General features: G+C 40.6%; 1 protein-coding gene across 1 annotated transcript; it reads right to left on the minus strand.

Moving 5' to 3' along the window:
• Positions 1 to 13,844: 13,844 nt before the first annotated feature.
• LOC129114989 (RAD50-interacting protein 1-like) lies at positions 13,845 to 21,146 on the minus strand (the record flags this gene model as incomplete). Its single annotated transcript, XM_054626805.1, is given in 7 exon segments — positions 13,845 to 14,309; positions 14,717 to 14,835; positions 15,313 to 15,493; positions 17,256 to 17,476; positions 18,244 to 18,348; positions 18,627 to 18,721; positions 21,009 to 21,146. Coding segments are annotated over 7 exon segments (1,073 nt in total), but the record flags the coding sequence as incomplete, so codon positions are not given.
• Positions 21,147 to 21,920: the final 774 nt, after the last annotated feature.

Raw genomic sequence — 21,920 nt, forward strand, 5'->3', positions numbered from 1 at the left:
CTTGTGCTGAGCATTTCCTCTGCTTTGAGCCCGCGGAAGGACACAAAAACTGATCTCAGTGATGTGGCTCAGAGTCGGGAGCTGAACCCTGTGGCTGCATGGACATTCCTTCCCAACTACAGGCATCGACCTGGCAGTGTTAATGCTGTGTGTTTGTGTGTCTGTGTGAGAATGTATGGAAAGTGTGTCATATTTCAGGGACGTACATACTGTAGGGCATGTGTTTGCCCTGCATAGAATTTTATGTTTTCCAACTGTGTGTGTGTGTGTGTGTGTGTGTGTGTGTGTGTGTGTGTGTGTGTGTGTGTGTGTGTGTGTGTGTGTGTGTGTGTGTGTGTGTGTGTGTGTGTGTGTGTGTGTGTGTGTGTGTGTCACACGTTCATTTATAATTTTTGAACAGTTTCCCAATATCGTCATTTCAATAACAACTAAAATAATCTGAACTCTAGGTCCAGTTACTTACAGGTAAAATGTTCCTGTTTCTAAATTAATGTAGTAATCACTGGAGCACAAGTGCTAGCCGTAGAGAGTTAGGAGTGAACTCACAGTTTGGTCCACTTATGGAACATGATCTAAAATCTCATTTCAGTATTATAATGCACTGAAGCCGAAGGTGAAGCATCTTTAGCTTCTGACGGGCGTACAGTTACAAGAGGGATTTAAATCCTTCTCATTTGATTTGCCACTAAAAAGTGGGTGGGTTTAGAGTTTAGCGCGGAGCTACAGAGGACTGTGGCTCCACACCATAGACTGTATATAGGAAGTGGATGTAGGCCTTATGACGTCACCCATTGGCTTGTGGACTGGAATTCAGGGATTTCGCCCTAGCCATCTGAGAATACGCCCGTCACCATGATGTTTTTTTCAAAGTGAATGAATTAGACCTCAGCTGCAAGATTTCGCGAGTGAAACGTTTTCTCTCTCTGATTTTTTTAAGGAAATTACAGCTGTTAACTATAACAATTGGACTTTTCGTGGCATTTGTTGACAATATTAAAGTATAGAATATCATTCATGTCCTTAAATGACATATGCAATTAAATGGATTCATTTGATATCGGTGTGTGATACAAGTGAGTGTTACAAGCTGGCTGTTCAAACTTAATTCCCACACTGCTTGAATGCAGAAAGACCTCCGTCAGATAAAAAGGGAAGAACAGGATCTTGCGCTTCATTTATAATATTAATAAAGTATTAACTTCAACCTCCGTCAAACACACACACACTCTTTTTAGGTGGGAACTCTAATAAGTGTTTCTCGTCCAGACAGATTTTTGTTCATCCATAAACTATTTGCTCCATGAGATATTTTGACACTGTTGCTACTTCCTGCTGTCTGAATGAATCCTGTCTGAGAAACGGTGTAAATACTCTCATTAGTGCATGTTGACATTTAGACTGTTTATCCTGACCCTCTCTAGTGAATCTAGATGCTAGATGAGTTTTGAAGGGGACATAAAGTGGACATATTTACACCCCTGTCTCCTTGTAGTATTTTTGCTCTCCAGTATTGAGTCTGTGAAGGAGCCACAGCCGCCATGGTTTGTTTTGAATGTCTCGATTTCATGTATTTATTAATTTAATGTTAATCCATGACAGCATCACTGGTATTTTAAGGTCGATGAAGCCTGTGGAATAACTGGACACATTCATGTCTGTAAATCAGTAACCACTATTTCCCCTTCATGTGTTTTTATCCTGTTTTAACCCCTGCTGTCCTGCTGCTGTGCCCATAATGCCTCACCTACAGGACTATCTCTGTCTCGTCCGGGAATCGTTTGTCTTCAGAAAAGACTTCCGGTGGAACAGATTGTTGTGGACGATTTGAGATTCCTCCTTAGACTACTGCACACTTTGCTTACTACCCTGAACATGCGTGTGACGGGTTGGTATTAACCCTGAGTGGACCGGCTCACACAGGAAATGCTACTGACAGTGACATTCTGCTCAATGGTGGGGAAGCCTCCGGACAAATAGTCTGTGTAGGACTGACTTCTGGGTTCTGATATTTATTATGACTATTTCAATAAAAAAAAAGTGTGTTCAAAGTCTTTGCGTGTCTGTCTATAAACTACATATCATGTAAGAACAGTGTGTTTTTTATCTATTAGAAATGTGAAATGGGAGAGAAAAGAGGATTTTCTCACAGGGAAACATGTTTAATATTTGTTTTTTTATGTTTAACTTATTGTCATATATGACTTTAATATTTTAAATTTTCTGACCAGTGCTAAATTTAAAAACTTGAACTTAAAGGAGAACCCCATGGATTTTAAACTTTGGAAAAATGTAAAAAAAAAAAAAAAAAAAAAAAAAAAAAGGAATAAAAACTACGTACATAGCCATACCCATAGGGTGCTCAGTATGCACTGGAAACACACCTGACAAAAATTGTCCATATGCTCAGAAGACATTATTTATTCAAACTATTAGTATAGCATGTGATAACGTCATAAAAAATGTCATAGTACAGCATGCCAAAAAAAAATGACATTAAAATGACATAGTAAAGCATGCAATGAAATTTCATGAAAAAGAATGTATTATATTAGTCATAAAATATAATTTAAAATGAAATTGTGAGTCATGCAAAGGTGTCATAGTATAGTATGCCATAAAAATGTGATAAATAATTGCCATGAAAAAATAGTATGGTATGTTTTTTATATATATATATATATATATATATATATAAAAAAAACATACCATACTATTTTAAAAAAAATTATTAAAAAAGAAAAACTGAAATATCACATGGTCATAAGTATTCAGACCCTTTGCTGTGACACTCATATTTAACTCACATGCTGTCCATTTCTTCTGATCCTCCTTGAGATGGTTCTACTCCTTCATTGGAGTCCAGCTGTGTTTAATTAAACTGATTGGACTTGATTAGGAAAGGCACACACCTGTCTATACAAGACCTTACAGCTCACAGTGCATGTCAGAACAAATGAGAATCATGAGGTCGAAGGAACTGCCCAAGGAGCTCAGAGACAGAATTGTGGCAAGGCACAGATCTGGCCAAGGTTACAAAAGAATTTCTGCAGCACTCAAGGTTCCTAAGAGCACAGTGGCCTCCATAATCCTTAAATGGAAGAAGTATGGGATGACCAGAACTCTTCCTAGACCTGGCCGTCCAGCCAAACTGAGCAATCGTGGGAGAAGAGCCTTGGTGAGAGAGGTAAAGAAGAACCCAAAGATCACTGTGGCTGAGCTCCAGAGATGCAGTAGGGAGATGGGAGACAGTTCCACAAAGTCAACTATCACTGCAGCCCTCCACCAGTCGGGGCTTTATGGCAGAGTGGCCCGACGGAAGCCTCTCCTCAGTGCAAGACATATGAAAGCCTGCATAGAGTTTGCCAAAAAACACATGGAGGACTCCCAAACTATGAGAAATAAGATTCTCTGGTCTGATGAGACCAAGATTGAACTTTTGGCGTTAATTCTAAGCGGTATGTGTGGAGAAAACCAGGCACTGCTCATCACCTGCCCAATACAATCCCAACAGTGAAACATGGTGGTGGCAGCATCATGCTATGGGGGTGTTTTTCAGCTGCAGGGACAGGACGACTGGTTGCAATTGAAGGAAAGATGAATGCGGCCAAGTACAGAGATATCCTGGAAGAAAACCTCCTCCTGAGTGCTCAGGACCTCAGACTGGGCCGAAGGTTCACCTTCCAACAAGACAATGACCCGAAGCACACAGCTAAAATAACAAAGGAGTGGCTTCGGAACAAGTCTGTGACCATTCTTGACTGGCCCAGCCAGAGCCCTGACCTAAACCCAATTGAGCATCTCTGGAGAGACCTGAAAATGGCTGTCCACCAACGTTCACCATCCAACCTGACAGAACTGGAGAGGATCTGCAAGGAAGAATGGCAGAGGATCCCCAAATCCAGGTGTGAGAAACTTGTTGCATCATTCCCAAGAAGACTCATGGCTGTACTAGCTCAAAAGGGTGCTTCTACTCAATACTGAGCAAAGGGTCTGAATACTTATGACCATGTGATATTTCAGTTTTTCTTTTTTAATAAATTTGCAAAAATTTCTACATTTCTGTTTTTTTCTGTCAAGATGGGTTGCTGAGTGTACATTAATGTGAAAAAAAATGAACTTTTTCGATTTTAGCAAATGGCTGCAATGAAACAAAGGGTGAAAATTTTAAAGGGGTCTGAATACTTTCCGTACCCACTGTATATATACACAGCGGGTAAAATAAGTATTGAACATGTCACCATTTTTCTCAGTAAATATATTTCTAAAGGTGCTATTGACATGAAATTTTCACCAGATGTCGGTAACATACAAAGAAAAACAAACAAATCAGTTCAGAAATAAGTTGTGTAATAAAATGGAATGGCACAGGGAAAGAGTATTGAACACGCTTACTGAAATCTATTTAATACTTGGTACAAAAGCCTTTGTTGGTAATGACAGCTTCAAGACGCCTCCTGTATGGAGAAACTAGTCGTATGCATTGCTCAGGTGTGATTTTGGCCCATTCTTCCACACAAACTGTCTTCAAATCTTGAAGGTTCCGTGGGTCAGGTGATTGGCTGGACCATTCTAGCAGCTTTATTTTCTTTCTCTGAAACCAATTGAGAGTTTCCTTGGCTGTGTGTTTGAGATCATTGTCTTACTGAAATGTCCACCCTCGTTTCATCTTCATCATCCTGGTAGATGGCAGCAGATTTTTATCAAGAATGTCTCGGTACATTTTTCCATCCATCCTTCCTTCAATTATATGAAGTTTGCCAGTGCCGTATGCTGAAAAACAGCCCCACACCATGATGTTCCCACGTCCAAACTTCACTGTTGGCAGTGGTGTATAAAGTACCCAAAAGCCATACTTGAGTAAAAGTAAAGATACCTTACTGGAAAATGACTCCAGTAAAAGTGAAAGTCACCTATTAGAATACTACTTGAGTAAAAGTCTTAAAGTATCTAATATTTACTGTACTTAAGTATCAAAAGTAATTTTCTGATATTAAATGTACTTAAGTATTGAAAGTAAAAGTACAAGTAAATGCTGTTAATAAAAAAGCAAAGGGTCAGAAGTTTATTATTTTAAGTGCTGTGGCCACCATGACCAAGGACAAGGAGGTACAAACAGAGACAGCAGCCTAACATACACCATGTATAGTTAAATTAGAAGATCAGGCACCTCTCTCCCCCCTCCCCCGCCACAGATATACTCCAATCCTGTGGGAAACACTAGATATCTGAACAGGTTTATGCTAATTATGATAACTAAACATTAACGGCTGCTGGGGCGGCTGTGGCACATGAGGTAGAGCGCTTGTCCCGTAACCACAAGGTTGGTGGTTCAAACCCCTCTACCGGCAACATGCCGAGGTGTCCTTGAGCAAGACACCTAACCCCAAGTTGCTCCCGGGCGCTTCATTGCAGCCCACTGCTCCTCCGGGATGGGTTAAATGCAGAGAAATAATTTCCCCATTGTGGGACTAATAAAGGATTGATTATTATTATTATTATTATTAACGTTGCGGCTCATGGGATTAATCTTAATTTACCTCAATGTGTTTCCTGAGGTTGGATGGGGAGTGTTTGAATGCCAATATTTCAGTAGCTTTGGGCATAAGAGGCTCTTCATCCGGTACGAAGAATCTTTCACTCCAACATAAGAAAACATTTCTCGCAGATATGTCCACAGGTGTTGGTCTTCGTCACCACCGTGGTTTCTGCTTCCATCATGAAACCAGTCATCGTAGAGTGGAATTCTGCTCATGTGGTCGCTCGCTAGCTGGCATCCTGGGCATCACTGGGAATCAAAAAACCGCGGCTCTGAGAGCACTTGTTTGCAATTGCGCATTAACGTGATTAACCAGTGATTTAACTTGCAAGCTAGGACCACTGATTTGCCGAACCTGCTTGCTTGCAGTCTGTGTTCCACCGCAGTCCCGACGTTGGTCTCATGATTCATTTTCTTTCTAAAGATAGATTTGATTTTGTAGCGATAACGAAGGTTTCAGGAAATGTATCGGAGTCAAAGTATCAGTTCTCTTTGCAAAATGTAGTGAAGTAAAAGTGAAAGTCAACAGAAATATAAATAGTAAAGTAAAGTACAGATATCCAAAAAAACGACTTAAGTACAGTAACGAAGTAATTCTACTTCGTTACTATACACCACTGACTGTTGGTATGGTGTTTTTGGGGTGATGTGCAGTGCCATTTGACCTCCAAACATGGTGTGTATTATGGAATCCAAAGAGTTAAATTTTGGTCTCATCTGACCAGACAGGCTTGTCTAAATGTTGTGCAGCAAACTTTAAATGAGCTTCAACATGCTTTTTCTTCAGCAATGGAGTCTTCCGTGGTGAGCGTGCATACAGGCCACGGCGGTTGAGTGCATTACTTATTGTTTTCTTTGAAACAATTGTACCTGCTAATTCCAGGTCTTTCTGAAGCTCTCCACAAGTGGTCCTTGGCTCTTGGACAACTCTTCTGATAATTATTTTCACTCCTCTGTCAGAAATCTTGCGAGGAGCACCTGGTCGTGGCCGGTTTATGGTGAAATGATGTTCTTTCCACTTCCGGATTATGGCCCCAACAGTGCTCACTGGAACATTCAGAAGTTTAGAAATCCTTCTGTAACCAATGCCATCAGTATGTTTTGCAACAATAAGGTTGTGAAGGTCTTGAGAGAGCTCTTTGCTTTTACCCATCATGAGATGTTTCTTGTGTGACACCTTGGTAATGAGACACCTTTTTATAGGCCATCAGCTGGGACTGAACCAGCTGATATTAATTTGCACTGACAAGGGGCAGGATTGCTTTCTAATTACTGATAGATTTCAGCTGGTGTCTTGGCTTTCCATGCCTTTTTGCACCTCCCTTTCTTCATGTGTTCAATACTTTTTCCCTGTGTCATTCCATTTGATTACACATATATATATACATATATATATATATGTATATATATATATACATATACATATATATATACATATATATATATATACATATATCTATATATATATATATACAGTGGGTACGGAAAGTATTCAGACCCCTTTAAATTTTTCACTCTTTGTTTCATTGCAGCCATTTGCTAAAATCGAAAAAGTTCATTTTTTTCGCATTAATGTACACTCAGCAACCCATCTTGACAGAAAAAAACAGAAATGTAGAAATTTTTGCAAATTTATTAAAAAAGAAAAACTGAAATATCACATGGTCATAAGTATTCAGACCCTTTGCTGTGACACTCATATTTAACTCACATGCTGTCCATTTCTTCTGATCCTCCTTGAGATGGTTCTACTCCTTCATTGGAGTCCAGCTGTGTTTAATTAAACTGATTGGACTTGATTAGGAAAGGCACACACCTGTCTATATAAGACCTTACAGCTCACAGTGCATGTCAGAACAAATGAGAATCATGAGGTCGAAGGAACTGCCCAAGGAGCTCAGAGACAGAATTGTGGCAAGGCACAGATCTGGCCAAGGTTACAAAAGAATTTCTGCAGCACTCAAGGTTCCTAAGAGCACAGTGGCCTCCATAATCCTTAAATGGAAGAAGTATGGGATGACCAGAACTCTTCCTAGACCTGGCCGTCCAGCCAAACTGAGCAATCGTGGGAGAAGAGCCCAAAGATCACTGTGGCTGAGCTCCAGAGATGCAGTAGGGAGATGGGAGAAAGTTCCACAAAGTCAACTATCACTGCAGCCCTCCACCAGTCGGGGCTTTATGGCAGAGTGGCCCGACGGAAGCCTCTCCTCAGTGCAAGACATATGAAAGCCCGCATAGAGTTTGCCAAAAAACACATGGAGGACTCCCAGACTATGAGAAATAAGATTCTCTGGTCTGATGAGACCAAGATTGAACTTTTTGGCGTTAATTCTAAGCGGTATGTGTGGAGAAAACCAGGCACTGCTCATCACCTGCCCAATACAATCCCAACAGTGAAACATGGTGGTGGCAGCATCATGCTATGGGGGTGTTTTTCAGCTGCAGGGACAGGACGACTGGTTGCAATTGAAGGAAAGATGAATGCGGCCAAGTACAGAGATATCCTGGAAGAAAACCTCCTCCAGAGTGCTCAGGACCTCAGACTGGGCCGAAGGTTCACCTTCCAACAAGACAATGACCCGAAGCACACAGCTAAAATAACAAAGGAGTGGCTTCGGAACAAGTCTGTGACCATTCTTGACTGGCCCAGCCAGAGCCCTGACCTAAACCCAATTGAGCATCTCTGGAGAGACCTGAAAATGGCTGTCCACCAACGTTCACCATCCAACCTGACAGAACTGGAGAGGATCTGCAAGGAAGAATGGCAGAGGATCCCCAAATCCAGGTGTGAGAAACCTGTTGCATCATTCCCAAGAAGACTCATGGCTGTACTAGCTCAAAAGGGTGCTTCTACTCAATACTGAGCAAAGGGTCTGAATACTTATGACCATGTGATATTTCAGTTTTTCTTTTTTAATAAATTTGCAAAAATTTCTACATTTCTGTTTTTTTCTGTCAAGATGGGTTGCTGAGTGTACATTAATGCGAAAAAAATGAACTTTTTCGATTTTAGCAAATGGCTGCAATGAAACAAAGGGTGAAAAATTTAAAGGGGTCTGAATACTTTCCGTACCCACTGTATATATACAGCGGGTAAAATAAGTATTGAACACGTCACCATTTTTCTCAGTAAATATATTTCTAAAGGTGCTATTGACATGAAATTTTCACCAGATGTCGGTAACATACAAAGAAAAACAAACAAATCAGTTCAGAAATTAAGTTGTGTAATAAAATGGAATGACACAGGGCAAAAGTATTGAACACGCTTACTGAAATTTATTTAATACTTGGTACAAAAGCCTTTGTTGGTAATGACAGCTTCAAGATGCCTACTGTATGGAGATACTAGTCGCATGCATTGCTCAGGTGTGATTTTGGCCCATTCTTCCACACAAACAGTCTTCAAATCTTGAAGGTTCCGTGGGCCTCTTCTATGAACTCTGATCTTTAGTTCTTTCCATAGATTTTCTATTGGATTCAAGTCAGGTGATTGGCTGGGCCATTCTAGCAGCTTTATTTTCTTTCTCTGAAACCAATTGAGAGTTTCCTTGGCTGTGTGTTTGGGATCATTGTCTTGCTGAAATGTCCACCCTCGTTTCATCTTCATCATCCTGGTAGATGGCAGCAGATTTTTATCAAGAATGTCTCGGTACATTTTTCCATCCATCCTTCCTTCAATTATATGAAGTTTGCCAGTGCCGTATGCTGAAAAACAGCCCCACACCATGATGTTCCCACGTCCAAACTTCACTGTTGGCAGTGGTGTATAAAGTACCCAAAAGCCATACTTGAGTAAAAGTAAAGATACCTTACTGGAAAATGACTCCAGTAAAAGTGAAAGTCACCTATTAGAATACTACTTGAGTAAAAGTCTTAAAGTATCTAATATTTACTGTACTTAAGTATCAAAAGTAATTTTCTGATATTAAATGTACTTAAGTATTGAAAGTAAAAGTACAAGTAAATGCTGTTAATAAAAAAGCAAAGGGTCAGAATTTTGAGAATTATGAAGTTTATTATTTTAAGTGCTGTGGCCACCATGACCAAGGACAAGGAGGTACAAACAGAGACAGCAGCCTAACATACACCATGTATAGTTAAATTAGAAGATCAGGCACCTCTCCCCCCCCCCCCGCCACAGATATACTCCAATCCTGTGGGAAACACTAGATATCTGAACAGGTTTATGCTAATTATGATAACTAAACATTAACGTTGCGGCTCATGGGATTAATCTTAATTTACCTCAATGTGTTTCCTGAGGTTGGATGGGGAGTGTTTGAATGCCAATATTTCAGTAGCTTTGGGCATAAGAGGCACTTCATCCGGTACGAAGAGTCTTTCACTCCAACAGAAGAAAACGTTTCTCGCAGATATGGCCACGGGTGTTGGTCTTCGTCTCCACCGTGGTTTGTTGCGGGAGTAGCAGGTGCTTCCGTTTCTGCTTCCATCATGAAACCAGTCATCGTAGAGTGGAATTCTGCTCATGTGGTCGCTCGCTAGCTGGCATCCTGGGCATCACTGGGAATCAAAAAACCGCGGCTTTGAGAGCACGTGTTTGCAATTGCGCATTAACGTGATTAACCAATGATTTAACTTGCTAGCTAGGACCACTGATTTGCCGAACCTGCTTGCTTGCAGTCTGTGTTCCACCACAGTCCCCGACGTTGGTCTCATGATTCATTTTCTTTCTAAAGATAGATTTGATTTTGTAGCGAATAACGAAGGTTTCAGGGGAAATGTATCGGAGTCAAAGTATCAGTTCTCTTTGCAAAATGTAGTGAAGTAAAAGTGAAAGTCAACAGAAATATAAATAGTAAAGTAAAGTACAGATATCCAAAAAAACGACTTAAGTACAGTAACGAAGTAATTCTACTTCGTTACTATACACCACTGACTGTTGGTATGGTGTTTTGGGGGTGATGTGCAGTGCCATTTGACCTCCAAACATGGTGTGTATTATGAAATCCAAAGAGTTCAATTTTGGTCTCATCTGACCAGACAGGCTTGTCTAAATGTTGTGCAGCAACTTTAAACGAGCTTCAACATGCTTTTTCTTCAGCAATGGAGTCTTCCGTGGTGAGCGTGCATACAGGCCACGGCGGTTGAGTGCATTACTTATTGTTTTCTTTGAAACAATTGTACCTGCTAATTCCAGGTCTTTCTGAAGCTCTCCACAAGTGGTCCTTGGCTCTTGGACAACTCTTCTGATAATTCTTTTCACTCCTCTGTCAGAAATCTTGCGAGGAGCACCTGGTCGTGGCCGGTTTATGGTGAAATGATGTTCTTTCCACTTCCGGATTATGGCCCCAACAGTGCTCACTGGAACATTCAGAAGTTTAGAAATCCTTCTGTAACCAATGCCATCAGTATGTTTTGCAACAATAAGGTTGTGAAGGTCTTGAGAGAGCTCTTTGCTTTTACCCATCATGATGTTTCTTGTGTGACACGTAATGAGACACCTTTTAATAGGCCATCAGTTGGGACTGAACCAGCTGATATTAATTTGCACTGACAAGGGGCAGGATTGCTTTCTAATTACTGATAGATTTCTGCTGGTGTCTTGGCTTTCCATGCCTTTTTGCACCTCCCTTTCTTCATGTGTTCAATACTTTTTCCCTGTGTCATTCCATTTGATTACACATAACTTATTTGTTTGGTTTTCTTTGTATGTATGGATTACTTGGGTTGTTACCGACATCTGGTGAACATTTCATGTCAATAGCACCTTTAGAAATATATTTACTGAGAAAAATGGTGACGTGTTCAATACTTATTTTACCCGCTGTATATCCAATGATTCATAGTATAATTGTAGCGAGGCTGGACGAGCCTGGCATAACTAACAAATGTAGGCTCCTCCATTTGTTCCCCGAAGCATTCTTCTCCCCCTCTCTTCAGCTCTCTTCAAGATGTGTCATTTCAGGATGACACATCTTTTTCCCATAATTGTGGAGTGCAAAACAGAGTTAAAATCATTGTCAGATATTTCAGATTGGATTAATCATGTGACCATACTGCCCTCCAGTGGTCACTTGGAAATAACACATATCTGACACGCATAACCTCTGTTAAATTCTGTATACCAAATGTATGTAACTGGAATCCCATCTCTGCATCTATACAAGTGTGTAAGGTCTATTGAGCTCATAGTGAAGAAAAGTATGTGAGTTATTTGTTTAAAACGTTAGATTAGTCAATTCACTAAACAAGACCACCGACACTAGGGACAAAGGAATCCCAAATCTTGGCAAAAACAAAGCCATAAAATCAAGCCACACCCTGGGACCTGACACCTATCCTGAACAGATAAAACCAGGAGATTTCCATTGTTCGCTCTCTTATTTTTTCTTGTCCTTTTCGTTTTGTCCGTGTTAGGTGTCTTGTTAAAGCTAGGGTGGGTAATTTCTTTACTGTAATATTTGGCAAAACTGTCCTAATAGCCAGTCAGCTATATGTAGGTGAAGTGCTCTGAGAATATCTGCTCATAACTTTGCTCTCCCCTGCCTCTGTGGGCCGCACCCAAAAATTGCCACCGCTCATGTACACTTTGACCAATCAGAGCGAGGCTCCGATTCTCCGTTCTTATTGGCTGTGGGACTGTTCGTCTTCCTATCAATGTAACTGAATTCACATGAACGCGCATAACTGACGTTCGGTGGGAGGAGCTACAGCAGGTAGCGTGGCAGGGAGAGGCCAGAGAGCACGCGACGGAATCTCAACGGCTGTTTTCTCCAAAATCGCCCACCCTAGCTTTAAGTGTTATTTTATTTTATTTTAGAACAACAGTTTTGCCAGTATTTTTCCTCCTCAAACTCCTTGGAGCATCTTAGAATTATTCTTTCAAGCAAGCCTTATTTTTAGTGAACATCTGTTGATCTCATGAGATATCAACTTTCAAGATATCAAGAGAGTAGCCTCAGTTATTGAACTATTCAGAGCTAGACCCAAAGACCCAAAGAATTCAGAGACTTTTGCCTGCTGACTGAGGGAGAACCCCGGAGACAGCGGAGAGCCAGCAGAGAGCCACAGGTCCGTGAACCCTCAACTTTTAATAAATGACCCATGTATCGCCAAGCCATTGTCTGTCATATTGATTCAAAAGGTTGGAACTATAAGGTCACTGAAATCAGGACTTACGCCTGAGATATTGAGACTGGATAATTTGTTACCAAATTATTGATCATATTTTTATTATTTTCTCCTATTAAGGAGTGGTGCCCTTTAATTTTACGTAAGCAATATTTTTATTTTAACGTAGTCATTAACAACGCTACATAATATACATCATAGAATAGTATGTTATGTAAAAGGCATAGTTTAATGTGTCAAAAAACATCATCATATAGAAGGTCATTAAAAAAACATCATAGTATAGTATGTCATAACAATGTCATGGAAAATATCTATTTTTTATTGCAATAAAAATGTCATGCAAATTGTCATAGTGTAGTTACTACACTATGATAATTTGCATGACATTTTTATTGCAATACTGTAGTATGTAGTAAATGGAATACACGTTACAGTCTAGTAGGCCGTAAAAAATAACTAAATATTATTATTGTCATATTATGGTATGTTATAAACCCGTCATAAAAATGTCAGTATTCAGCTATTAAATAATAATAACATTATGGTAAAAAAAAAGTCTGTTAGATGGGTGTTCTTGTCTTTCTTTCTAATCCTTTGTTGGAGACTCTCCTGTGAATCCTGTTGAATCCCCCCCCAGTCCACTATCTAAACACTGTGGTGAGAAAGTTTGGTTTCTGTTTTTAATATTATTTTTGGCCTTAAGTGGGGAATTAGTCATCTTCGGACTATTTAAGTTGAATTATAATGCTTTAGGACTGATGGGTCACAGGGCTCGGGGTACAATTTGTGAATGTTGAGCTTGTTGTTTGGGTCATGGTGGCAGTGAAAACCTCACAGCTTTTGTTCGCCATCCAAGTCTGAGATGATTTCATTTTATTTACATAAATACATGGTGGTAAACGCAACAAACAGGGTCTCTTCGGACGTTGCAGTGTCTTTCCATACCAGATATCAGATCCGCTCGTTCCCTTAGATTTAATGGATGTTCTTTTCCCATTAGGTTCTCAAGTAAAGTCAATAGTTACAACCATTAACTCATGTTTACTGAGGTAATAAATCAAGTTAGATGTAGAGTCATTTTCTCAAAGACTTCTATACAATCAGACTTCTTTTTGCAACAAGAGGAGTCGCCCCCTGCTGGACAGTAGAGAGAAATCAGGTTTAAGGCAGAGCAATAACAACACTGCAAACAGCAAAACAGAAAGTCTGTTAGGGAACCATTGGCGTTTTATTACATAATCCATTTTGACATAACAATTGTCATAACTATTTTGTCGTGGTATACTTCAGTCAACTGAGGTGACAGGTTAGTGGGTCCCTGAAATATAGTGCAACACAATAATAAGTTGTTACAATGACTAACTTACTGAACACTAGGTGATCAGTCCTAACTTATCGTATTTACAAAAGAATGTTAAAGCTAATGACAAACATTTGACGAACTCCATCCAGGGAGGGTCGTTACTGTCCGGGCCAGGAGGCTCTGAGGTTGAGGAGAATCAACACGTCAGAGGCAGCCAGGCAGTAAACCCCCAACTCGTTCAGAGCAGACTCTGGTGGAGGATCGCCTGCACCCGCCCAACCGGTCCCTTCACCCTCAGAATCTTTGAGGAGATTCCTCAGCAGAATGGCAGAGCCCACATTAAGACACAAGATGATGCACGCCTCCTTCACACTGTGGAGAGGGAGGGAGGGAGGGAGAGGGAGAGGGAGAGCGTATGGAGACAAAACTAATTAGAATGGTAGAACAGAAGTTCTCCCTTTCACAATGGCATTACGTAAACGCTGTAAAAACTGACATTTAAAGGGTTAAAATTCTAAAAAATAAATGAACATTTTGTAGTGATGATGACTGATGTCAGATAACAGATTAAACTTGGTGAAAGTGAAAATAACATTAATATATAATATGTTAATGGCAGTTCTTTGTTGCAGATATTTTTGTCCTCTACGGACATCAGAGCAACTTTTAAAAAGTGAGGCACAAGGGTTAAGGAAGAGCAGGTCAACGTTCCCTCTTCAACAGAGGTTCAACACTGAACATACACACCCACCCACCCACCCACACCCACACATTCTTACTGCTTAAAGAAGTTTTCAGGTCTTTTGCAGTAGTGACCAAACAGAGGAAATAGATTTCTGGTCATGTCGAACTGAAGCTGAGCTGCTCCACCTTCACTGAAATGATTGGACAGGATCACCTGACAGACAGACACAAGGACACCTTCAGCACGTTTCATATGAACTACATGGTAAAACAAACCACCATATGTTAAGAGAAATTCTGTCCCCTCGTCCTGAAATGTTCTTGAATCAATACTGGATATACTAGAATAGAGAATCCTAGAATATAAATACTTCCTTGTTTTATGAATGAACACCAGTTGAAGCAGTTGTGGTGCGTCACTTTGGCCAATCAGCGACTCTCATCCCTGTACTTTCAGAAAGTACTACCCCCCAACCAGGGCCTTTTCGGGGGGTTAATTTACCCCAAAATACCTTCTGCACCTTCTATTCTCTTTTAAATGAGTGCCAGTGTAAATGTTGGGGTATCTAAAGCACCCTCAGTCAGCCTGACTGTGTGATTTCTACTTTATGTTGTGTTTCATATGCTCTGTCCAAAATGGGCCCTAAACACAAACAGTCCGATGAGGTTCTCCTGCGTATTCGTCTCTTACATCCTGGTAGAGGACGTTGTCGAGTCTCTCTGCAAGGCCCTGCCAGGCCAGTTGGAACAGAGGAAGACTCAGGACCTGATGAAGGTTCAACAATCTGTCCCTCACACACAGCATCATGGGACATGCTGAACTGGACAGGGTCATGGTGGACTGGTCCTGCTGGGGCGGTAGGGACAACCACCTAAAAGAAGAGACAAAGTACAGGCAAGAAGGAGAATAAATCATTTCAGATCTTTATTCCTCAGCTTCTGTTTGGTGAAATGAGCAGAACTAAAGCTATGGGCGGAAAAAGTAATCTATCTTTGAAACAATGCAGGCAAAAGCTGAGGTTCTGAATGTCACTGCTCCAAGAGTTGGTGGCCGATTTCTCAAAGTGGTTGCCAATGGCAACCAGTCAACCTTGCAACCCTCACTGTAAACATTCAGCTGAGATCTCTGAGTCATAGACCACACCAAGATTTCTTGCTTGTTGGCTTGAGAGGATTTCATTTTAACTCAACTACCACATGTTTTTCAGGTTTTTTTCCGCCCAATTCACTGACACAATAATCAATAAATTGTAATTATATTTTAGAGCACTACACAAGAAGACTGCCACTGGCAATGGGTGAGGTCATTTGGCATGCAGGTGAGAGAGAACTCCAAAATGTCCCTAAATCTCTCATCCACACGTTTCTTGTGTGCCAACCTTAGTGCCTCAACTCCTAGTTTAGAGGATGTTAAGACTTTTAAAAGATGAGCCAGGCAACTGAAAAAATGATCCAAACTGGTCTCTAAGCTCAGAGGTCTTGGTCTTGGCAACTCCATCTACAACTGGCTACTTTATTTTTGACAGGCAGCTACTGTACAGCCTGAACAGCGACAGTGATGAGAGGGCCCATAGGAGCTAGAGTGGAAGACTGAGCCCGATGTTGTCATGACAACAAGTTAATGTCAATAGGACAAAATGAATCATTGTTGACTTTAGTAAAAACAGAGGGGATTGTATTCCTGCTTCCATACACATCAATTCATCTTCCATTCCATTCATCTATTGAGATTGTTCACAGTTTTTAATTCCTGTTTGGATCAGAAGGATGACTGCACAGGAGAGTAAAAGACTAAAAGGGACTATAAAGACAGCTGCTGGAATTGTTGCCACGGAATTAAAACAACTCTCGGAACCAACATGTTTACATTAGATTGACAAGGCCTTCTAGCAGCAGTGGTAAATAAAACGGGAGCAAAGAAGGAAGTCAGGTGAGGAACATGAGAGAGGTCAACAGCCATTGAGATAAAAAACTAACTTTCCAAAGACAGATGATTTCTGTACAAAAGGCTACATTTCTGGTGTTTTGGGAGAATCCCATGGACTGATGTTGGCCTCTGCAGTAAAAGTGTAATACCATTATGAGTCCACAGCAGCATCACATAACTACACAGCTGAGTCCCATCATTTCTTCATTCAAACTAAATAATTTAAATATTAAACATCATTTTTCACCAGAATGAATTTGACATACTGCAGGACATGCTGCATTTGTGCATGGTTTTGGTGTTGAAGAAAATATGAAATTACAAAATATTCAAAAATTGGTATTGAAGTACTAGGGTTCACCCCGACCTGAGTGACTTTCACAGGCTGAATTATTAATATAACAGAGGTATGAGAACTAATGCTTGGGGAAATATTTGAATATTCACCAAAACGAATAAATCTCATGACTAAATATTATTATGATTGAAAAAAAGATGAAACCTATAGAACTATAAATAATGTATATCTACAACAGCATCTGTTCTACAAGCCTGGCTCGGTAATAATTAACACGGAAATCTGTTCAAAAACAAATTTCTCCCCCAAGAGCAAAGCCACAAACTAAACATATATATATATAATATATATATAATATATATATATATATATATATATAATAGCACTGATCAACGGACCGATATCTCACCTGTCTTGGCCGTACGGTTTGGCTTTCTCTGTGATTTCTCTCATGGTCCATTCCAGCAGCCGTCCCATCATGTCTCCTTTCAGTCGGTCCAGCAGCGCCAACAGGCCTTCAAACAGAGAGCCCTCCAGAGAGGCCAGGCGACCCACCTCCATCACCCCCAGGCCTCCCAGCACCACCTCCTCACCAAGTGACACCGCTGCCTGCTGCAGCTGCAGGAAGAACTGAAGACAGAACGGAGGAACTGGTGAACACACAACCCTCTCCTGGTCGGTCTCTGGCAGTGCTGTGCAGCTCCTTTCTCACACGAGACTTACAGGGTTATGTTTTTGTGACGTACAGAGCACCGAGCGTCTAAAAGAGCATGTGTTTGGGAAGTGGTGAGCATATGACCGGATAAATGGGACTTTTATTATACAGCAAATGTTGTATGAGAGGTTGTAAACCAGTTTTTGCTCTTGTTAACGCAGCCCCACATTTAACAAGATTTTTCTCCAACCTTTGATTCTGTGTTCACTGTGGAGGCATGAGAGAAAAACAACATTGTCTTGAAGAATTAAAAAGGTAACACAGGGTGAGAAATTGATATACAAATGGTCATTTTGTGGTCGAAGTATTCCTTTAAGTAACAGTTCTATATTGATAGAAGTTTTCATTAATTCAAAAACTTCATTTTTTCACTTTTGTTGCACTTCTTTGTGGTAACTATTTGTATAGTAGTGAGGGAATTCGACTAGACTCAGTTATTGTTGGACAGCATCTTTTGATAGTGACTGTTTTATTTTAAGATGGTTCAAATTCAGTGATGAAAGTCACAATGTGGTGTAGCTCTAATAATCTAAAGTAACTGAATTTTAACCAAACTCTAAATTTGAGCACAATTATAGGAGAATAGCATTTAGTTAAACATTTAGTGTTGAATCAAAACTTTTCCTTGTGACGCTGCGTGCTCATCTTTAAAGGCCTGTTTTGGTTGTTTTGTGACTCTCACCACATTGTCTCCCCAGTCTCCCAGGATGGTGGAGATGTAGTTAACAGCGTTGAGGATGGCACAATAACGGGCACCCAGCGGGCAGCGAGACTCCTCCTTCATCACCTGGACAAAAAAATAAAACAAACTATCAACCACCTCTGCCTCAGTCACTTCTCTCTCAGCCTTATCCCTTTAACATCTAAAAGTGTCCGACAGCCTTAAACAGCCTTCTTCTAAATATCCTAAAATCCTTTACATCCCAAAGGCCCGGTTCTGGTGTCTCACTCACCACCATTTCTTCACTCGTGAGTTGAGTGCCTCTCTCCTTCTTTAACAGTGTTCCTGTTTATGACTTGAGTGTTTTTATTTAACTAATACCAGAGACTCTTTGTCATTGTTACCTGGGTGAGTCGGATGCGGAAGTCATCCACCAGTTCTCTCTGAAGCCCCAGAAACTTGAGTTGTGCTGAAGGACAGGGCAAGGCCCGGTACCGCTCTAGGATGAGAAAAATATATAACTTTATGAGTTCTAACAGAAAACACAACTATCCTGTATGCTTTAAAAGGTGCTCTGTGATGTTTTTGACCACTTGTAAAGCTATGGAGTAATGCTGTTATGACAGTCAACATTTGTTGGTGGTGAAAGTAAGAAATGCATCAATGTGCCTGTGAAAGGAAGGGAAGAAGAGGAGTGCAATCTGGCAACATGGATATAAACAATGTAGGTTTTAAAATGCGCATAAACATTTATGCTTATGTTTTATGAGGAAGGACATATTTGACATGTTTGTCAGACTTCAGTTACCTTTTTTTTCACTTGTTATGGTATTTAAGTTAACAAGCTAAGAGTAAACACGGCATACAAATATAGAAAATATAAAAAAAACAATACAGAATTGAAATAGACAGATACAAATAAAAAAACAATAGGACACCTGCGCAGGAAATAAACAGTATAACTATTAACCAAGGTACAACAAACCTTCACAGGGTGATAATATTAGAAGAGAGATACCTGATTTCTTTTAGTCTTTGATGAAAATGGTTATAGTTTTAGTAAGAGTCATTACATTTTCTGTTCTCTCCACTGCAGAGCAGCTGATCATCCAGACCATACAATTCACCTGTTCATTGTCTTGTTTAGTGACTAATGTAGAAGATAAAGCGTTGGATATCAGTAGTGATATTGGTAAACGCCTAGAGAAAGAGTTAGATGGCTGACCGTCAGCATTGGTCCTGGAGTTTATTCATTCCTCCTGACAGCACCACGGAAAACAGCCGACTGAAAGTAGTGCTAATGTTTCATCCACAGTGCTTAATATCTAACCTTCCTATACCTGCATGTTTTTGTAGTTTGTCTTAATTATTTTGTTCTGCTTCCTGTCTTATTCTCAATGAGTATTAAATATTTTTTTTCAAAGAACATCAGATAACATTACTCACAGAGACAGAACGTTACTAGACGTAACATGCAGACATTCCCAATAGTTCCAACTGAAATGACAGAATACAGCTGTTTATGGACTCTTAGAAACATTGTGGCTATATTGAAGAACTGTTATGCTGCTCATTCTGTACACATGACATCTATTGCATTCTGTCCATCCTGGGAGAAGGATCCCTCCTCTGTCGTTCTCCCATAGGTTTCTTCCTTTTTTCTCCCTGTTAAAGGGGTTTTTAGGGGAGTTTTTCCTGTGCCGATGTGAGGGAAGGACAGAGGATGTCTCATGTGCACTGTGGTGGCCCAGCCGCTGAGCAGTGCCCCACATGGCCACGTGGTGGCCACAAAGGCAGGCAAAGGCAGCCAAGGGGTGTGGTTCTGGATGGGAGGTACTACTCAGCTTACCCTGCACAGGTGCGCTGAGTTAGCCCTGCAATCAGAGGGCCTTTTTAACTCCACCAGAACAGGCTGAAGGCAGACTGGCTGGAGGAGCGTGTGGAGACCAGAGACACGGTAGGCCAGTCTCGTGGTAAGAGACCTGTGGCCAACCCTCTTGATCACTCCAAACCTAATCGATGAAGTTACGTTCAAGTGGACCGAAGAGCTGTTTTGTTGGTGTGTGTGAATTGTGTTGTGCTGAAACCCGACAGAAGGCCTGCAGCTGAAGAGGAACCCCAACGACACCAAGAGGAAACCCAAGCCGAGCTAGGGCGAAGAGGTCAGTGGCAGGGACCACAGACCCCACTAAACTTGGACTATCTTTTCTCTCTCTCTCTGGCCCCACCCCAGGAAGAGCCAGAAAGGGCACCCTGACGACAGCCGCCAACCCGGTGAAGATTTGAGTTGCCTTTTGCCCCCTCCCTTTTCCCCTGCACCTTTTTATAAATAAACTACCTAAGTTGATTTCACCGCAACCCCCGCTTCTGCCTGTTCTATTCTGATTGGTGATCCCACTGTTGTCCCTCAGAGACCAGGCGCCCACAGCACAGATTGTAAAGCCCTCTGAGGCAAATTTGTAATTTGTGATTCTGGGCTATACAAAATAAACTGAATTGAATTGAATATTGCAGATTTAGTGTCAGATTTACAGAGTTTTGTATTCCCCGATCAATAGGAACACTTAGTGTGTTGTGTTGAAACATAATACCACTTTAAGCTCTCTAGCTACTGCAGAATGAAGATGTGTGATTATCACATTATACAATTTACATACTCCTTTATTATAATTTGAAACGATGGAAAATGAAATACAAGCACCTGCTGTATTACATGTATATGTTGAATGCTGTTACAAAATCAACACGTTCTGACGGCTTCAATAAACTGAGATGAGCGGTCTTACCGGTGATGACCTGTAGGAGAGTCATGAAAGTCTCGGCACAATCTGGAGCCTTCAGCTCGTCCATGTCGCTGATGTCTTTGTACTGAGAGCTCCACGCTCCCTCGGCCGACAGCATGGCGTCCATCTTCTCCACTGCCACTGTGAACACACACAGGAGTACGGGGTTAGGAGGCTTTTTCACTGCAGAGGCCGTGTTTAGAAACCAAATGTCTAATCATGTGACTAGTAGTGTGTTAGGATGGGATTGTATATAGTTGGATGTTAATAAAACACATTTCTGTGCCTCTGTTGAGATGATGATACGTTTTGAGTTTTGTGGATATCAGCTTGTAAGTTATCAAGCTGTAGAAGAGTAAAGATTTTTTTTTTTATTAGTCTTAAAAGAAAGTGAGATGAATCCTATCTGATAACTATTAGATGCAGCAACTCAAAATTTTAATTTCAAAGTACAGATCAACAGAAGCAAAGCAGACTGAAGACTAGTTTCTGTTCTCCAAAGACCTTCTGTGAGGGAAGAACCTCCACTCTGAAAAAAAGTGTTTATGCAGATCAGACAAACCCAACATGGTGATATGTCTTCTCTCTAGCAGATTCACATTCAGTCACATTCCTAGAGTTCGAAGTTAGAATCCACTGTAGCTGCAATTAATCCAAGCTGAATTAGTTTTCAGTCTTTTGTCCACATGGGTGAGTGTGGAGTAGTTTCTAGGTGTAATAAAAGTATGCATGAAAGAAACACGACTAAATGAGCCTATTCCCCCAAGTAGGTCATACAAATAGCATGAAGAACTGTAAAAATCCATGCAATATGCATATCAAAATCTTGTTTTCCAATGAAATCAGAAGCATAACTAAGCACTGTAAAAGAAAAAAAAAGATTATCATAATAGCGTTGACATCAGTATAAGCACT

Source organism: Anoplopoma fimbria, unplaced genomic scaffold (assembly GCF_027596085.1).
Source record: "Anoplopoma fimbria isolate UVic2021 breed Golden Eagle Sablefish unplaced genomic scaffold, Afim_UVic_2022 Un_contig_6538_pilon_pilon:::fragment_2:::debris, whole genome shotgun sequence".
Lineage (NCBI taxonomy): Eukaryota > Metazoa > Chordata > Actinopteri > Perciformes > Anoplopomatidae > Anoplopoma > Anoplopoma fimbria.